Source organism: Hyperoodon ampullatus, assembly GCF_949752795.1.
Source record: "Hyperoodon ampullatus genome assembly, chromosome: 14".
In the NCBI taxonomy this organism is placed as follows: domain Eukaryota; kingdom Metazoa; phylum Chordata; class Mammalia; order Artiodactyla; family Ziphiidae; genus Hyperoodon; species Hyperoodon ampullatus.
Window position 1 is genome coordinate 36,904,941 of NC_136927.1, and position 16,296 is coordinate 36,921,236.

At 39.1% G+C, this 16,296-nt stretch overlaps 1 protein-coding gene across 1 annotated transcript in view; it reads left to right on the forward strand.

Annotated features, from left to right (window-relative positions):
* The window catches only part of VPS35L (VPS35 endosomal protein sorting factor like), a gene marked incomplete at its 5' end in the record, with an annotated part of 128,612 nt that overhangs the window by 62,482 nt on the left and 49,834 nt on the right, over nucleotides 1-16,296 (forward strand). Inside the window, 2 exons of the mRNA XM_079719033.1 lie at nucleotides 1,477-1,557; nucleotides 12,109-12,171. Coding sequence (XP_079575159.1) covers nucleotides 1,477-1,557; nucleotides 12,109-12,171 — 144 coding nt within the window. The remainder of the gene's footprint in view (nucleotides 1-1,476; nucleotides 1,558-12,108; nucleotides 12,172-16,296) is intronic.

Sequence of the window (16,296 nt, forward strand, 5' to 3'; positions counted from 1 at the left end):
AGGTCGCCAGTGAGTAGTAGTTGCTGTTGGTATCTGTAGGAACTCACTAATTGAAACATATTTGATATGTATCAGTCATTGCAATTGTATTATTCTTACTGATGCTCAATTGTCCCATTTTTGTCCAGTGGGTGCTTTTTCAGGTTGGCTTCTGAGTCCTGACACATTCTTTGTAGTCTTTGTTGCCTTCCTTGCTTTCTATTATAACATGCTCCCGCCTCCCTTGTATTTTTCTTATCTTAGATTTGGAATCAGCTCTTTCTCCAAGAAGCTTTGGTTCCTTTTAGTGCCATTGTCAGATTTTTTTTAGCTCTGTGACCCTGGCTAAGCCGCTTAGCCACTTAACTTTTCATGGGGGTAATGATGTCCATGATGGGGAGGTGTTTTTTTTAAAAATATTTATTTATTTATGATGGGGAGGTTTTTAAAAATATTTATTTATTTATTTCTGTATGTAGTTATTTATTTGGATGCGCCTGGTCTTAGTTGCAGCATGCGGGATCTTTGTTGTGGCACGTGGACTCTTAGTTGTGGCATATGGGATCTAGTTCCCTGACCAGGGATTGAACCCAGGCCCTCTGCATTGGTAGTGCGGAGTCTTAACCACTGGACCACCAGGGAAGTCCGCATGCTGCAGAGTTTAATGAACAGTAGACGAGAGAGTACGTAATGGCAACTATTTAGATAGCATGCTATGTGCCAGGCACTTTACCTGTAAGCTGCACAGCTTCATAGTGACCTTGCTAGGAAGTTTCACTGTTCCAGTTATATAGACCAGGGGTCAGCACACTTCTTCTGTATAAGTCCACTTTTTTCTGTATTTGAGGCTTTGTGGACCATATGATCTCTGTTACAAGTGCCCAACTCTGCCACTGTATCATGAAAGCAGCCGTAGACCATACAGGAGTGAGCATGGCTGTGTAAATAGTAAACCTTATTTATGCATGCTGAAATTTGAATCTCATATAATTTTCGTTGTCACCAAATATTATTATTCTTTTGGTTTGAATGTAAAAATCATTCTTGGCGCCTGGACTGTATGAAAGTAGGTGCTGGGCTGGTTGGCTGACCCCTGATACAGCTGACAAAAGTGAAGTGGGCAGTGGGTCACCCAGCTTGTAAGCGTTCAGTCTGTGCTCTTCCCACAATGCTTCGCTGCTCTCTGCAGCACCTGGGGAGGGGCCCGGGACTGGCAGGCAGAAAGTGGCACGTTGGATTTCACCAGCACTCAGAGAAAGCTGGGACAGGAACCTTTGAGAACCGTGTTTTAGTCTTGACTTGGTGCAGACATAGCCATGTTTAGGGCTGTGGTATGGGTGGGATTTCCCCCCTTACGTTATTTTCAGCAGAGTAGTTGAAACTGCTTCCTGGAAAGTGTGTGCTATATTCTGAAAATGTTAGTTCTTTCTATCAGAAAAATGGTCAATGACTACCATTCAGTGTCTAAATACAGGTTTGATTTTTTTCCCCACTTAGAAACGAGAGGTGAATACTGTTTTGGCCGATGTCATCAAGCACATGACTCCAGATCGTGCATTTGAAGACTCCTACCCTCAGGTGACAGATTTTCATTTCTCATTTCCACACTGTAAGGAATTTTATTCTGTTTAATTAAATAGGTATGTTGCATGGGTCAGGCTGTAAAGTCAGATAATCCTGGGTTTGAATCCTAGCTTTGCCATGTCTTAGCCATGTGCCCTTTAATCAGTTACTTAGTCTTGTTGTGCCTCAGTTTTCTCACTGTAAAATGGGGATAATAATAGTCCTCTTCAGAATGGTTGTGAGGATTCGGTGAGGTGTGATGTGGAAAGCCTTGTACAGTTGCTTGGCACCAGTAAGTAAGATGCCTATGTTTTTCAGTTAAGCTAACTTTTTATTTGGAAATAAATTCAAACTTTATTGGAAAGTTAAAAGAATAGCTCAGAGAACTCCCATTATTTTTTACCCAGATTCACCAGCTGTTAAGAGATTCCATGTTTACTTTATCATTATCATTATGTGTGTACACACACACACACACAGACATATATATTCATACATACGTATGTAAATTTTTTAAAAAACAGTTGAGGATAAATTTTATACATCATGCTACTTTTGCCTCTAAAGAGTTCAGTGAGTATTTCCTAAGAACAAGGACATTCTCCTTTATAACCACAGTTTAGTTATCAACATCAGGGAATTTAATGTTAATATATTACTTTTACCTACTCCACAGCCCATATTCCAGTTTTGTCAGTGGACTCAATGTCCTTAGTAGCAGACTTTTTCCCCTCTAGTACAGAATCCAGCTCAGGATCACTTAATATAAAGTAACTTCAGACCTAATTAAGATTTTATTTTTTATTTAATAACATGATGTTCTGGCACTTATTGCTTATGATCAAGTGATTTCTGGGCTCACTTAGTATAAGAAAATTAGTTACATATTCTTTTTTTTAAAATAAATTTATTTAGTTAGTTAGTTAGTTAGTTTTGGCTGTGTTGGGTCTTCGTTGCTGCGTGTGGGCTTTCTCTAGTTGCGGTGAGCGGGGGCTACTCTTTGTTGCGGTGCGCGGGCTTCTCATTGCGGTGGCTTCTCTTATTGTGGAACACGGGCTCTAGGTGCGCGGGCTTCAGTAGTTGTGGCACATGGGCTCCAGTAGTTGTGGCTCGCAGGCTCTAGAGCGCAGGCTCAGTAGTTGTGATGCATGGGCTTAGTTGCTCTGCGGCATGTGGGATCTTCCCGGACCAGGGCTCGAACCCGTGTCCCCTGCATTGGCAGGCGGATTCTCAACCACTGCACCACCTGGGAAGCCCTAGTTACATATTCTTGTATAAATTTTAGAATTCTTACATTTTACTCATTTAAGAATTTTTCACCATTTGCTAATTAAAATAGTTCATCATTACAATTTATTGAGCAGCCACTAACTATCTGACATTTTTCTAGATGGAATGAAAAAAATACAGTCACGCACAGCAGGCTCTTGGTCAATATTGCAGGGTAAATAAAATGTGTAGAGAAGGTGGGTCATACCCTTGTGGGTGGTCAAGGTCTCGGCCTTATATGAAGACTGATGTGCAGAATTTTAGTTGGGGAATTTTCAGTAAGGCCTTGACTGCTACTGACCCAATTAATTGAAAACTTTAAGTAACATAATGCATTTTAATGCAGTCCATTCCTAAGTGACAAGGGAACTATACTATACTGTAATTCTGTCATATCTAAGAGCAACTTATAAAAGATGCCCCGGGGTCAGTCTGCATTCCAGACAGCCACCCATATCAGTTGTGAGCCCTTGGTCTTAAGTGAGGGCCACATCAAGAAAATAAAACTGCAGGGATCTGTGAAGAATTAGCTTACTCCAGTTCTAGGATAGGGAAGGTATAAGGTGAGCCTGGAACATTTTCTTGTGCCAGGAAGTAAGGAAGTACTGCTGGGGGCACATGAAATGGGCACAGGAGCAGCTTAGAAGGGGCTCTCACAGGCCCCCAATTTGAGCATCAAAAGAAATAAATACAGTGATGGATTATAATCCACTGAGTAAAATAGGAATCCAGGAGTCGGCCCTTATGATGAACAGATAAATAAATAGATGAGGGGAAAGGTGGACAGGGGTGCCATTTGAGAAATGTGGAAGAAATGGTAGAGTTGAAAAATCACTCTTTGCAGCCATCACAGTAAAGACAAGAATCATCAGTCTTCAGGCAAGAATCATCAATGGATGCTAAATCTGGGGGGAATGTTTGATGAGGAGCCGGACGTTTTCGTATCTCTTCCCATAGAATGAGTATTAATTGCAAGGGAAAAAATAGTGACTCTACAGTGGAGAATTTGGACAGTCATTGATGGGCTAATCAAAATCCTTATCACCACTGAGGAGCAAGTGGCTATTGTGTGCCTGCAGATATGGTACCTTGAAAAACAGGAAAGACACAGCATCATCTATGTAGCATTCTAGTCGAGAATGTATGACTGAATCTAATCATGAGGTAATATGAGTCATGCCCAAATTGAGGAGCATGCTACAAAGTAATTGGCTTGAAAAAAACATCTTTGCCATCAGTGACAAAGAAGGTTAAGGAACTGTTCCAAATTAACACAGACTACACAGACATGAAAACAAAATGCAATGCATGATCCTGAACTGAATCCTGTACTAAAGAGAGGAAAAAATAATGCTGTAAAGAATGTACTGAGACAGTTGACAAGATTGGAATACAAATGATAGATTAAAGTATTAAAATTATACCAGTGTTAACTTTCCTGAATTTGATAACAACAGAGTAGAAATGACAGAGAATATGACTATTCTTAGGAAATACAAATGAAGTGGTAAAGGGTGAGGGACATGATACATTCAATCTACTTTCACATGGTTCAGAAAAAATATGTCTTTTTACAGAGAGAGTACAATGAAGCAAATTTGGCAAAATACTAAAAATTGATGACTTTGTGTAAAGAGAATATGGGAGTTTTCTGTACTGTTTTTTCAGTGTTTCTGCAAGTTTGAAATTATTTCACAGTAAAAAAGTTGGCAACACACAATCAACACATATTTTTTAAGTTCTACCATTGGATCGATGGATGAGGAGATAAAGCAGATATAGCAAAATGTTAGCCCTTGTAGAATCTAAGTGGTGAGTAAATGGGTGTTTGTTATTTATTCATTGAATTTTCTTACGTTTCAGCATTTCATAATGAAACGTTGAAGGGAAAAAAGCATCTTTTAAAACCAGGAAAGGCATTATTTGTAAGTGGACTTTAAATATTAAAAAAAATTTCCTGTTCTACAGGGATTAGTTGCTGTGGATAAGGTTTCAGGAACTATTTTAACCAGACAGTATTGCAGTATCTTTGAATGCTCTGCCTTGGAGCATTGTTTGTCATGACGTTTTGAAGTCCTTTTACTTGCTGACCTAGTAAACTGCTTAATTATGAAATGGGGTGTGTACCTCTTAATATTCCATATTTTGGACCATGAGCCATTTCCTTTGCAGATGATTTAAACAGTGATGTTTTTAGTATAAACAAAGTACTTGTCAGTAAATGTTCCTTTCTTGACAGCAACCAGGGATAGGGGTTTATTTTTTAATTTTTTTTAACATCTTTATCGGAGTATAATTTCTTTACAATGTTGTATTAGTTTCTGCTGTATAACAAACTGAATCAGCTATACATATACATATATCCCCATATCCCCTCCCTCTTGTGTCTCCCTCCCACCCTCCCTATCCCACCCCTCTAGGTGGTCACAAAGCACGGAGCTGATCTCCCTGTGCTATGGGCTGCTTCCCACTAGCTATCTATTTTACATTTGGTAGTGTACATATGTCAATGCCACTCTCTCACTTTGTCCTAGCTTACCCTTCCCCCTCCCCGTATCCTCAAGTCCATTCTCTACGTCTGCTTCTTTGTTTCTGTCCTGCCCCTATGTTCTTCAGAACGTTGTTTTTTTTTTTTTTTTTAGATTCCATATATGTGTTAGCATACGGTATTTGTTTTTCTCTTTCTGACTTACTTTGTATGACAGACTCTGGGTCCATCCACCTCACTACAAATAACTCAATTTCATTTATTTTTATGGCTGAGTAATATTCCATTGTATATATGTGCCACATCTTCTTTATCCATTCATCTGTCGATGGACACTTAACGTTGCTTCCATGTCCTGACTATTGTAAATAGTGCTGCAATGAACATTGTGATACATGACTCTTTTTGAATTATGGTTTTCTCAGGGTATATGCCCAATAGTGGGATTGCTGGGTCATTTGGTAGTTCTATTTTTAGTTTTTTAAGGAACCTCCATACTGTTCTCCATAGTGGCTGTATCAATTTACATTCCCACCAACAGTGCAAGAGGGTTCCCTTTTCTCCACACCCTCTGCAGCATTTATTGTTTGTAGATTTTTTAATGATGGCCATTCTGACCGGTGTGAGGTGATACTTCATTGTAGTTTTGATTTTCATTTCTCTAATGATTAGTGATGTTGAGCATCCTTTCATGTGTTTCTTGGCAATTTGTGTATCTTCTTTGGAGAAACGTCTGCTTAGGTCTTCTGCCCATTTTTGGATTGGGTTGTTTGTATTTTTGATACTGAGCTATATGAGCTGCTTGCATATTTTGGAGATTAATCCTTTGTCAGTTGCTTTGTTTCCAAATATTTCCTCCCATTCTGAGGGTTGTCTTTTCATCTTGTTTATGGTTTCCTTTGCTGTGCAAAAGCTTTTAAAAAAGCTTCATTAGGTCCCATTTGTTTATTTTTGTTTTTATTTCCATTTCTCTAGGAGGTGGGTCAAAAAGGATCTTGCTGTGGTTTATGTCATAGAGTATTCTGCTTACGTTTTCCACTAAAGGTTTTACAGTGTCTAGCCTTACATTTAGGTCTTTAATCCATTTGGAGTTCATTTTTGTGTATGGTGTTAGGAAGTGTTCTAATTTCATTCTTTTACATGTAGCTGTGCAGTTTTCCCAGCACCACTTATTGAAGAGGCTCTCTTTTCTTTGTATATTCTTGCCTCCTTTATCAAAGGTAAGGTGACCATATGTGTGTGGGTTTATCTCTGGGCTTTCTATCCTGTTCCATTGATCTATATTTCTGTTCTTGTGCCTGTACCATACTGTCTTGATTACTGTAGCTTTGTAGTATAGTCTGAAGTCAGGGAGCCTGATTCCTCCAGCTCCATTTTTCTTTCTCAAGATTGCTTTGGCTATTCGGGTCTTTCGTGTTTCCATACAAATTGTGAAATTTTTTTGTTCAAGTTCTGTGAAAAATGCCATTTGTAGTTTGATAGGGATTGCATTGAGTCTGTAGATTGCTTTGGGTAGTAGAGTCATTTTCACAATGTTAATTTTTCCAATCCAAGAACATGGTATATCTCTCCATCTGTTTGTATCATCTTTAATTTCTTTCATCAGTGTCTTATAGTTTTCTGCATACAGGTCTTTAGCCTCCTTAGGTAGGTTGATTCCTAGGTATTTTATTCTTTTTGTTGCAGTGGTAAATGGGAGTGTTTCCTTAATTCCTCTTTCAGATTTTTCATTATTAGTGTATAGGAATGCAAGAGATTTCTGTGCATTAATTTTGTATCCTGCTACTTTACCACATTCATTGATTAGCTCTAGTAGTTTTCTGGTGGTGTCTTTAGGATTCTCTATGTATAGTGTCATGTCATCTGCAAACAGTGACAGTTTTACTTCTTCTTTTCCAATTTGGATTCCTTTTATTTCTTTTTCTTCTCTGATTGCTGTGGCTACAACTTCCAAAACTTCTTCTCTGATTGCTGTGGCTACAACTTCCAAAACTATGTTGAATAATAGTGGTGAGAGTGGGGAACCTTGTCTTGTTCCTGATCTTAGTGGAAATGGTTTCAGTTTTTCACCATCGAGAATGTTGTTGGCTGTGGGTTTGTCATATGTGGCCTTTATTATGTTGAGGTAAGTTCCCTCTATGCCTACTTTCTGGAGAGTTTTTATCATAAATGGGTGTTGAGTTTTGTCAAAAGCTTTTCCTGCATCTATTGAGATTATCATATGGTTTTTATCCTTCAATTTGTTAATATGGTGTATCACATTGATTGATTTGCATATACTGGAGAATCCTTGCATTCTTGGGATAAACCCCACTTGATCATGGTGTATGATCCTTTTAATGTGCTTTTGGATTCTGTTTGCTAGTATTTTGTTGAGGATTTTTGCATCTGTGTTCATCAGTGATATTGGCCTATAGTTTTCTTCCTTTGTGACATCTTTGTCTGGTTTTGGTATCAGGGTGATGGTGGCCTCGTAGAATGAGTTTGGGAGTGTCCCTCCTCTGCTATATTTTGGAAGAGTTTGAGAAGGATAGGTGTTAGCTCTTCTCTAAATCTTTGATAGAATTTGCCTGTGAATCCATCTGGTCCTGGGCTTTGTTTGTTGGATGATTTTTTTTTTTTTTTGCGGTACACGGGCCTCTCACTGTTGTGGCCTCTCCCGTTGCGGAGCACAGGCTCCAGACGTGCAGGCTCAGCGGCCATGGCTCACGGGCCCAGCCGCTCCGCGGCATGTGGGATCTTCCCGAACCGGGGCACGAACCTGTGTCCCCTGCATCGGCAGGCGGACTCTCGACCACTGCGCCACCAGGGAAGCCCTGTTGGGAGATTTTTAATCACAGTCTCAATTTCAGCTCTTGTGATTGGTCTGTTTGTATTTTGTATTTCTTCGTGGTTCAGTCCTGGAAGGTTGTGCTTTCCTAAGAATTTGTCCATTTCTTCCAGGTTGTCCATTTTATTGTCATATAGTTGCTTGTAGTAATCTCTCATGATCCTTCGTATTTCTGCAGTGTCAGTTGTTACTTCTCCTTTTTCATTTCTAATTCTATCGATTTGAGTCTTCTCCCTTTTTTCTTGATGAGTCTGGCTAATGGTTTATCAATTTTGTTTATCTTCTCAAAGAACCAGCTTTTGGTTTTATTGATCTTTACTATTGTTTCCTTCATTTCTTTTTCATTTATTTCTGATCTGATCTTCATGATTTCTTTCCTTCTGCTAACTTTGGGGTTTTTTTGTTCTTATTTCTCTAATTGCTTTAGGTGTAAGGTTAGGTTGTTTACCTGAGATGTTTCTTGCTTCTTGAGGTAGGGTTGTATTGCCATAAGCTTCCCTCTTAGAACTGCTTTTGCTGCATCCCATAGGTTTTGGGTCATCGTGTTTTCATTGTCATTTGTTTCTAGATATTTTTTGATTTCCTCTTTGATTTCTTCAGTGATCTCTTGGTTATTTAGTAGTGTATTGTTTAGGCTCCATGTGTTTGTATTTTTTACGTTTTTTTTTTCCTGTAATTGATATCTAGTCTCATAGCATTGTGGTTGGAAAAGATACTTGATATGATTTCAATTTTCTTAAATTTACCAAGGCTTGATTTGTGACCCAAGATATGATCTATCCTGGAGAATGTTCCATGAGCACTTGAGAAGAAAGTGTATTCTGTTGTTTTTGGATGGAATGTCCTATAAATATCAATTATGTCCATCTTGTTTAATGTGTTATTTAAAGCTTGTGTTTTCTTATTTATTTTCATTCTGGATGATCTGTCCATTGGTGAAAGTGAGGTGTTAATGTCCCCTACTATTATTGTGTTACTGTCAATTTCCCCTTTTATTGCTGTTAGCATTTGCCTTATGTATTGAAGTGCTCCTATGTTGGGTGCATAAATATTTACAATTGTTACATCTTCTTGGATTGGTCCCTTGATCATTATGTAGTGTCCTTCTTTGTCTCTTGTAATTGTATCTATTTTAAAGTCTATTTTGTCTGATATGAGAATTGCTACTCCAGTTTTCCTTTGATTTCCATTTGCATGGAATATCTTTTGCCATCCCCTCACTTTCAGTCTCTATGTGTCCCTGGGTCTGAAGTGGGTCTCTTGTAGACAGCATATATACAGGTCTTGTTTTTGTATGCATTCAGCCAGTCTATGTCTTTTGCTTGGAGCATTTAATCTATTTACATTTAAGGTAATTATCAATATGTATGTTCCTATTACCATTTTCTTAATTGTTTTGGGTTTGTTATTGTAGGTCTTTTCCTTCTCTTGTGTTTCCTGCCTAGAGAAGTTCCTTTAGCATTTGTTGTAAAGGTGTTTTGGTGGTGCTGAATTCTCTTAGCTTTTGCTTGTCTGTAAAGGTTTTAATTTCTGCGTTGAATCTGAATGAGATCCTTGCTGGGTAGAGTAATCTTGGTTGTAGGTTTTTCCTTTTCGTCACTTTAAGTATGTCCTGCCACTCCCTTCTGGCTTGCAGAGTTTCTGCTGAAAGATCAGCTGTTAACCTTATGGGGATTCCCTTTTATGTTGTTATTTGTTGCTTTTCCCTTGCTGCTTTTAATATGTTTTCTTTGTATTTAATTTTTGATAGTTTGATTAATATGTGTCTTGGCATGTTTCTCCTTGGACTTATCCTGTATGGGACTCTCTGTGCTTCCTGGACTTGATTGACTATTTCCTTTCCCATATTAGGGAAGTTTTCAACTATAATCTCTTCAAATATTTTCTCAATCCCTTTCTTTTTCTCTTCTTCTTCTGGGACCCCTATAATTTGAATATTGGTGTGTTTAATGTCCCAGAGGTCTCTGAGACTGTCCTCAATTCTTTTCATTCTTTTTTCTTTACTCTGCTCTGTGGTAGTTATTTCCACTATTTTGTCTTCCAGGTCACTTATCCGTACTTGTGCCTCAGTTATTCTGCTATTGATTCCTTCTAGAGAATTTTTAATTTCATTTAATGTGTTGTTCATCACTGTTTGTTTGCTCTTTAGTTCCTCTAAGTCCTTGTTAAACGTTTCTTGTATTTTCTCCATTCTGTTTCCAAGATTTTGGATCATCTTCACTATCATTACTTTGAATTCTTTTTCAGGTAGACTGTCTATTTCCTCTTCATTTGTTTGGTCTGGTGGGTTTTTACCTTGCTCTTTCATCTGCTGTGTGTCTCTCTGTCTTCTCATTTTGCTTATCTTACTGTGTTTGGGGTCTCCTTTTCGCAGCCTGCAGGTTCGTAGTTCCTGTTGTTTTTGGTGTCTGCCCCCAGTGGGTAAGGTTGTTTCAGTGGGTTGTATAGGCTTCCTGGTGGAGGGGACGAGTGCCTGTGTTCTGGTGGATGAGGCTGTATCTTGTCTTTCTGGTGGGCAGGACCACGTTTGGTGATGTGTTTTGGGGTGTCTATGAACTTATGATTTTAGGCAGCCTGTCTGCTAATGGGTGGGGTATGTTCCTGTCTTGATAGTTGTTTGGCGCAGGGTGTCCAGCACTGGATCTTGCTGGTCGTTGAGTGGAGCTGGGTCTTAGCGTTGAGATGGAGATCTCTGGAAGAGCTTTCGCCTTTTGATATTATGTGGAGCTGGGAGGTCTCTGGTGGTCTAATGTCCCGAACTCGGCTCTCCCACCTCAGAGGCTCAGGCTGGACACCCAGCCAGAACACCAAGACCCTGTCAGACACACGGCTTCAGTCCTGGGTAGCTTCTCAATGGCAGTAGTTTTGCTGGTGGTCCAAATAGGGCTGGTTTTCCTTGCAATGTCTGAAGCAAGGCCTAGAGTGACACCCCATTGTGTGTGGCTTTCGCAGGCAGGACGTGGGGGTAGGCTTCTCTCCTGGCCGCAGTTTATATTTTATGTAGAGAAAGGGCCTCCTTGGTTCTCCCGTGCCGAGGCACTGTGAACAGGACTCTGTGCATGTCAGGGTGAGGGGTGGTAGACATCAGTACCTGGCCATCTAGGACAGACCTCACAGACTGTGCTGCCGCCATCCTCGGGTAATGCCATGGCCTTTGACCCCACTGACAAACTCAGTCCAGTGCCTCTCCACTGAAGTAGTCAGAAAACACAGGACCGGGGCTTCCCTGGTGGCGCAGTGGTTGAGAGTCCACCTGCCGATGCAGGGGACACAGGTTCGTGCCCTGGTCTGGGAGGATCCCACATGCCACGGAGCAGCTGGGCCCGTGAGCCATGGCTGCTGAGCCTGCGCGTCTGGAGCCTGTGCTCCGCAACGGGAGAGGCCACAACAGTGAGAGGCCTGCGTACCGCAAAAAAAAAAAAAAAAAAGAAAAAGAAAAACACAGGACCACCATGGGCTAGAAGAGGGATCTGTAAACCACGGCCCATGTAGCCCACAACCTGCTGTGAATAAAGTTTTATCGGAACCCAGCCACACCCCTCTGTTTACACATTGTCAGTGACTGCTTTCCAGCTACAGCAGCAGAGTTGAGTAGTTGTGGTGACTGTATGGCCCTGTATAGAAAACGTTTGCCCACCTCTTGAATATTCATACCTGATTTGAACGGAGAGCTTTGAAGGGCAGGCATTGCTCTAAACACTGTAAGCAAACCATCCCATTTAATCCTCACAATGAGCGAGATACTGTTTTGCTCTCCAGTTTTACAGAAGAGAAGACTGAGGCCAAGTTGTTTCTCCAAGACTAGAGTAAGATGGGCAAACTCAGATTGAGACTAGGTTTAACCTAACCCAGTAATTCCCTGTTCCTTGTGTAATCTAGGTTTCCCTTATTGTAACTGTGATTGCAAACTATGGGCAGGGTTGCCTTTTTAAAAATATCGAAGTTTTATTAAAGATATATTTTTCATTTTGTTTTGCAGCTTCAGTCAATAATTAAGAAAGTAATTGCACACTTCCATGATTTCTCAGTTCTTTTTTCAGTGGTAAGTAACTTTCCTTAACTATCTTTGGAACTTTGTATCTGACTCAGAGGCTCCTTTAGTGTCTCAGTAATTTTTTCATGGTGTCCTAGACCAAGAGAAATACTTAACAGATCCGTTTTTTATTAAAAAAAACTAGTAAGGTTTAAACAATTTAAATATTTATGTCATGACAACTTAAGCATTACTTGAGAAAATAATACACATAGACTGATAGAAAAATATTGTCTTTATTTCATTCATTACTTACTATGGGATATGTGTACCTACTGGGTTTCACACAACTTCTCAAACCTTGGAATCAAATTGGACATCCTCTTCCTCATTGATTTTTGCATGGTACCCGCTTTTTATCACACAATGTAATGTTGAAACTATGATATACATCAAGCTAATAGTTGTCTCAGTGTCTGACAGAGTTGAGATTTATTATATTTCCCTCAAAAATTTAAAATATCCTGTGACAACCTTCTCATTTGCTGCAGTGCCCTGGTCACATACCAATCTAGGTGATTCTCTGTGTAGTAACACTCTCTGCCCTGCCCTCAACTTTCCTTTTCCCTCTTTCTGCTTCCATTTCCAGTACTCTCACAGGACTGTAAGCTTTTGTTTATTTAATAATAAAGGCCGGGGGCTTCCCTGGTGGCGCAGTGGTTGGTTGAGAGTCCGCCTGCCGATGCAGGGGACATGGGTTCATGCCCCGGTCCGGGAAGATCCCACATGCCGCGGAGCGGCTGGGCCCGTGAGCCATGGCCGCTGGGCCTGCGTGTCCGGAGCCTGTGCTCCGCAATGGGAGAGGCCACAACAGTGAGACGCCTGCGTACCGCAAAAAACAAACAAACAAACAAAATAATAATAAAGGCTGATATTTATTGGACTTTTGCCACGCCCCAAGCACTGAGCTAGCACTTTTTTTTTCTTTAATTTTTATTGAAATATAGTTGATTTACAATGTTGTGTTAGTTTCGGGTGTACAGTAAGGTGATTCAGTTATACGTATATATAAATATATATTCTTTTTTTACATTCTCTTCCATTATAGGTTATTACAAGATACTGAGTATAGTTCCCTGTGCTATACAGTAGGTCCTTGTTGGTTATCTGTTTTATATATAGTAGTGTGTATATTTTAATCCCAAACTCCTAATTTATCCCTCTCACCTACTCCCCTTTGGTAACCATAAGTTTCTATGTCTGTGAGTCTGTTTCTGTTTTGTAAATAAGTTCATTTGTATCCTTTTTTTAGATTCTACATACAAGCAACATCCTATGATATTTCTCTGTCTGGCTTACTTCACTTAGTATGATAATCTCTAGGTCCATCCATGTTGTTGCAAATGGCATTATTTCATTCTTTTTTATGGCTGAGTAATATTCCATTGTGTGTGTGTGTGTGTGTGTGTGTGTGTGTGTGTGTGTGTGTGTGTGTGTGTGTGTACACGTATATACACATGCACCACATCTTATTTATCCATTCATCTGTCAATGGACACTTAGGTTGCTTCCACATCTTGGCTGTTGTAGATAGTGCTGCTATTGGGGTGCATGTATCTTTTCGAATTATGTTATTCTCTGGATATATGCCCAGGAGTGGAATTGCTGGATCATATGGTAGCTCTGTTTTTAGTTTTTTAAGGAACCCCCATACTCTTCTCCATAGTGTCTGTACCAATTTACATTCCCACCAGCACTGTAGGAGGGTTCCTTTTTCTTCACACCCTCTTCAGCGTTTATTATTTGTAGACTTTTTGATTATGGCCATTCTTTTGGGTGTGAGGTGACACATCATGGTAGTTTTGATTTGCATTTCTCTAATAATTAACAATGTTGAGCATCTTTTCGTGTGCCTTTTGGCCATCTGTACATGTTCTTTGGAGAAATGTCATTTTAGATCTTCTGCTTATTTTGTGATTGGGTTGATTTTTTAATACTGAGCTGTATGAGCTGTTTTGTATATTTTGAAGATTAATCCCTTGTTAGTCACATCATTTGCAAATATTTTCTCCCATTCTGTAGGTTGTCTTTTTGTTTTGTTTATTGTTTCCTTTGCTATGCAAAAGCTTTTTAAGTTTAATTAGGTTCCATTTGTTTATTTTTGTTTTTATTTCCATCACTCTAGGAGGCAGATCCAAAAAGATACTGTGGCAATTTATGTCAAAGAGTGTCTTGCCTACATTTTCCTCTAGAAGTGTTATAGTACCTGGTCTTACATTTAGGTCTTTAATCTATTTTGAGTTTATTTTTGTGTATGGTGTTAGAGGATGTTCTAATTTCATTCTTTGCATGTAGCTGTCCAGTTTTTCCAGCACCACTTATTGAAGAGACTGTCTTTTTTCCATTGTATATCCTTGCCTCCTTTTTTGTAGATTAATTGACCATATGTTTGTGGGTTTATCTCTGGGCTTTCTATCCTGTTCCATTGATCTGTATTTCGGTTTTTGTGCCAGTACCATACTGACTTGATTACTGTAGCTTTGTAGTATAGTCTGAAATCAGGGAGCCTGATTCCTCCAGGTCCATTTTTCTTTCTCAAGATTGCTTTGGATATTCGGGTCTTTTGTATTTCCATGCAAATTTAAAATTTTTTTCTAGTTCTGTGAAAAATGCAGTTGGTAATTTGATAGGAATTGCATTGAATCTGTAGGTTTCCTTGGGTAATATAGTTGTTTTGACAACATTGATTCTTCCAACCCAAGAACATGGTATATATCTTTCCATTTGTTTGTGTCATTTTTTATTTCTTTCATCAGCATCTTAAAGTTTTTGGAGTACAGGTCTTTTGCCTGCTTAGGTAAGTTTATTCCTAGGCATTTTATTCTTTTTGATGCAATGGTAAATGGGATTGTTGCCTTAGTTTCTCTTTCTGACCTTTCATTGTTAGTGTATAGAAATGCAACAGATCCCTATGTATTAATTTTGTATCCTGCAACTTTACCGAGTTTATTGATGAACAAGCTCTAGTAGTTTTCCAGTAATGTCTTTGGGGTTTTCTATGTATAGTACCATGTCATCTGCAAACAGTGAGTTTTACTTCTCCTTTTCCAATTTGGGTTCCTTTTGTTTCTTTTCCTTCTCTGATTTCTGTGGCTAGCACTTCAAAACTATGTTGAATAAAAGTGGTGAGAGTGGACATCCTTGTCTTGTTCCTGATCTCAGAGGAAATGCTTTCAGCTTTTCACCATTGAGTATGATGTTAGCTGTGGGTTTGTAATATATGGCATTTATTATGTTGAGGTAGGTCCCCTCTATACCCACTTTCTGGAGAGTTTTTATCATAAATGGATGTTGAATTTTATCAAAAGCTTTTTCTGCATCTATCGAGATGATCGTAGTGGTTTTCATTCTTCAATTTATTAATGTGGTGTATCACACTGATTGACTTGTGGATATTGAAAAATCCTTGCATCCTTGGGATAATGATCCCATTTGTTCATGGTGTATGATCTTTTTAATGTACTGTTGGATTCAGTTTGCTAGTATTCAGTATTTTGTTGAGGATTTTTGCATCTATGTTCATCAGTGATATTGGCCTGTAATTTTCTTTTTGATGGTATCTTTGTCTGATTTTGGTATCAGGGTGATGGTGGCCTCATAGAATGAGTCAATTTTTTGGAATAGTTTATTAACTCCTCTCTAAATGTTTGATAGAATTTGCCTGTGAAGCCATCTGGTCCTAGACTTTTGTTTGTTGGGAGTTTTTAAATCACAGATCAATTTTAGTACCTGTAATTGGTCTGTTTTATATTTTCTATTTCTTATTGGTTCACTCTTAGGAGATTGTACCTTTATAAGAATTTTTCCATTTCTTCTAGGTTGTCTGTTTTGTTGGCATGTAGTTGCTTGTAGTAGTCTCTTACGATTCTTTGTATTTCTGTGGTATCAGTTGTCACTTCTTTTTCTTGTCTAATGTTACTGATTTGTGTCCTCTCCCATTTTTTCTTGATGAGTCTGGCTAAAGGTTTATCAATTTTGTTTATCTTTTCAAAGAACCAGCTTTTAGCTTTGTTGATTTTTTCTATTGACTTTACATGGATTGCCTCAGATCATTTTCAGAACACCACTGGGAAGGCACGAGTAGTAATGAGTCCCACTTTACAGATGAGGAAACTGATGCTGGAAGAGGTGGAG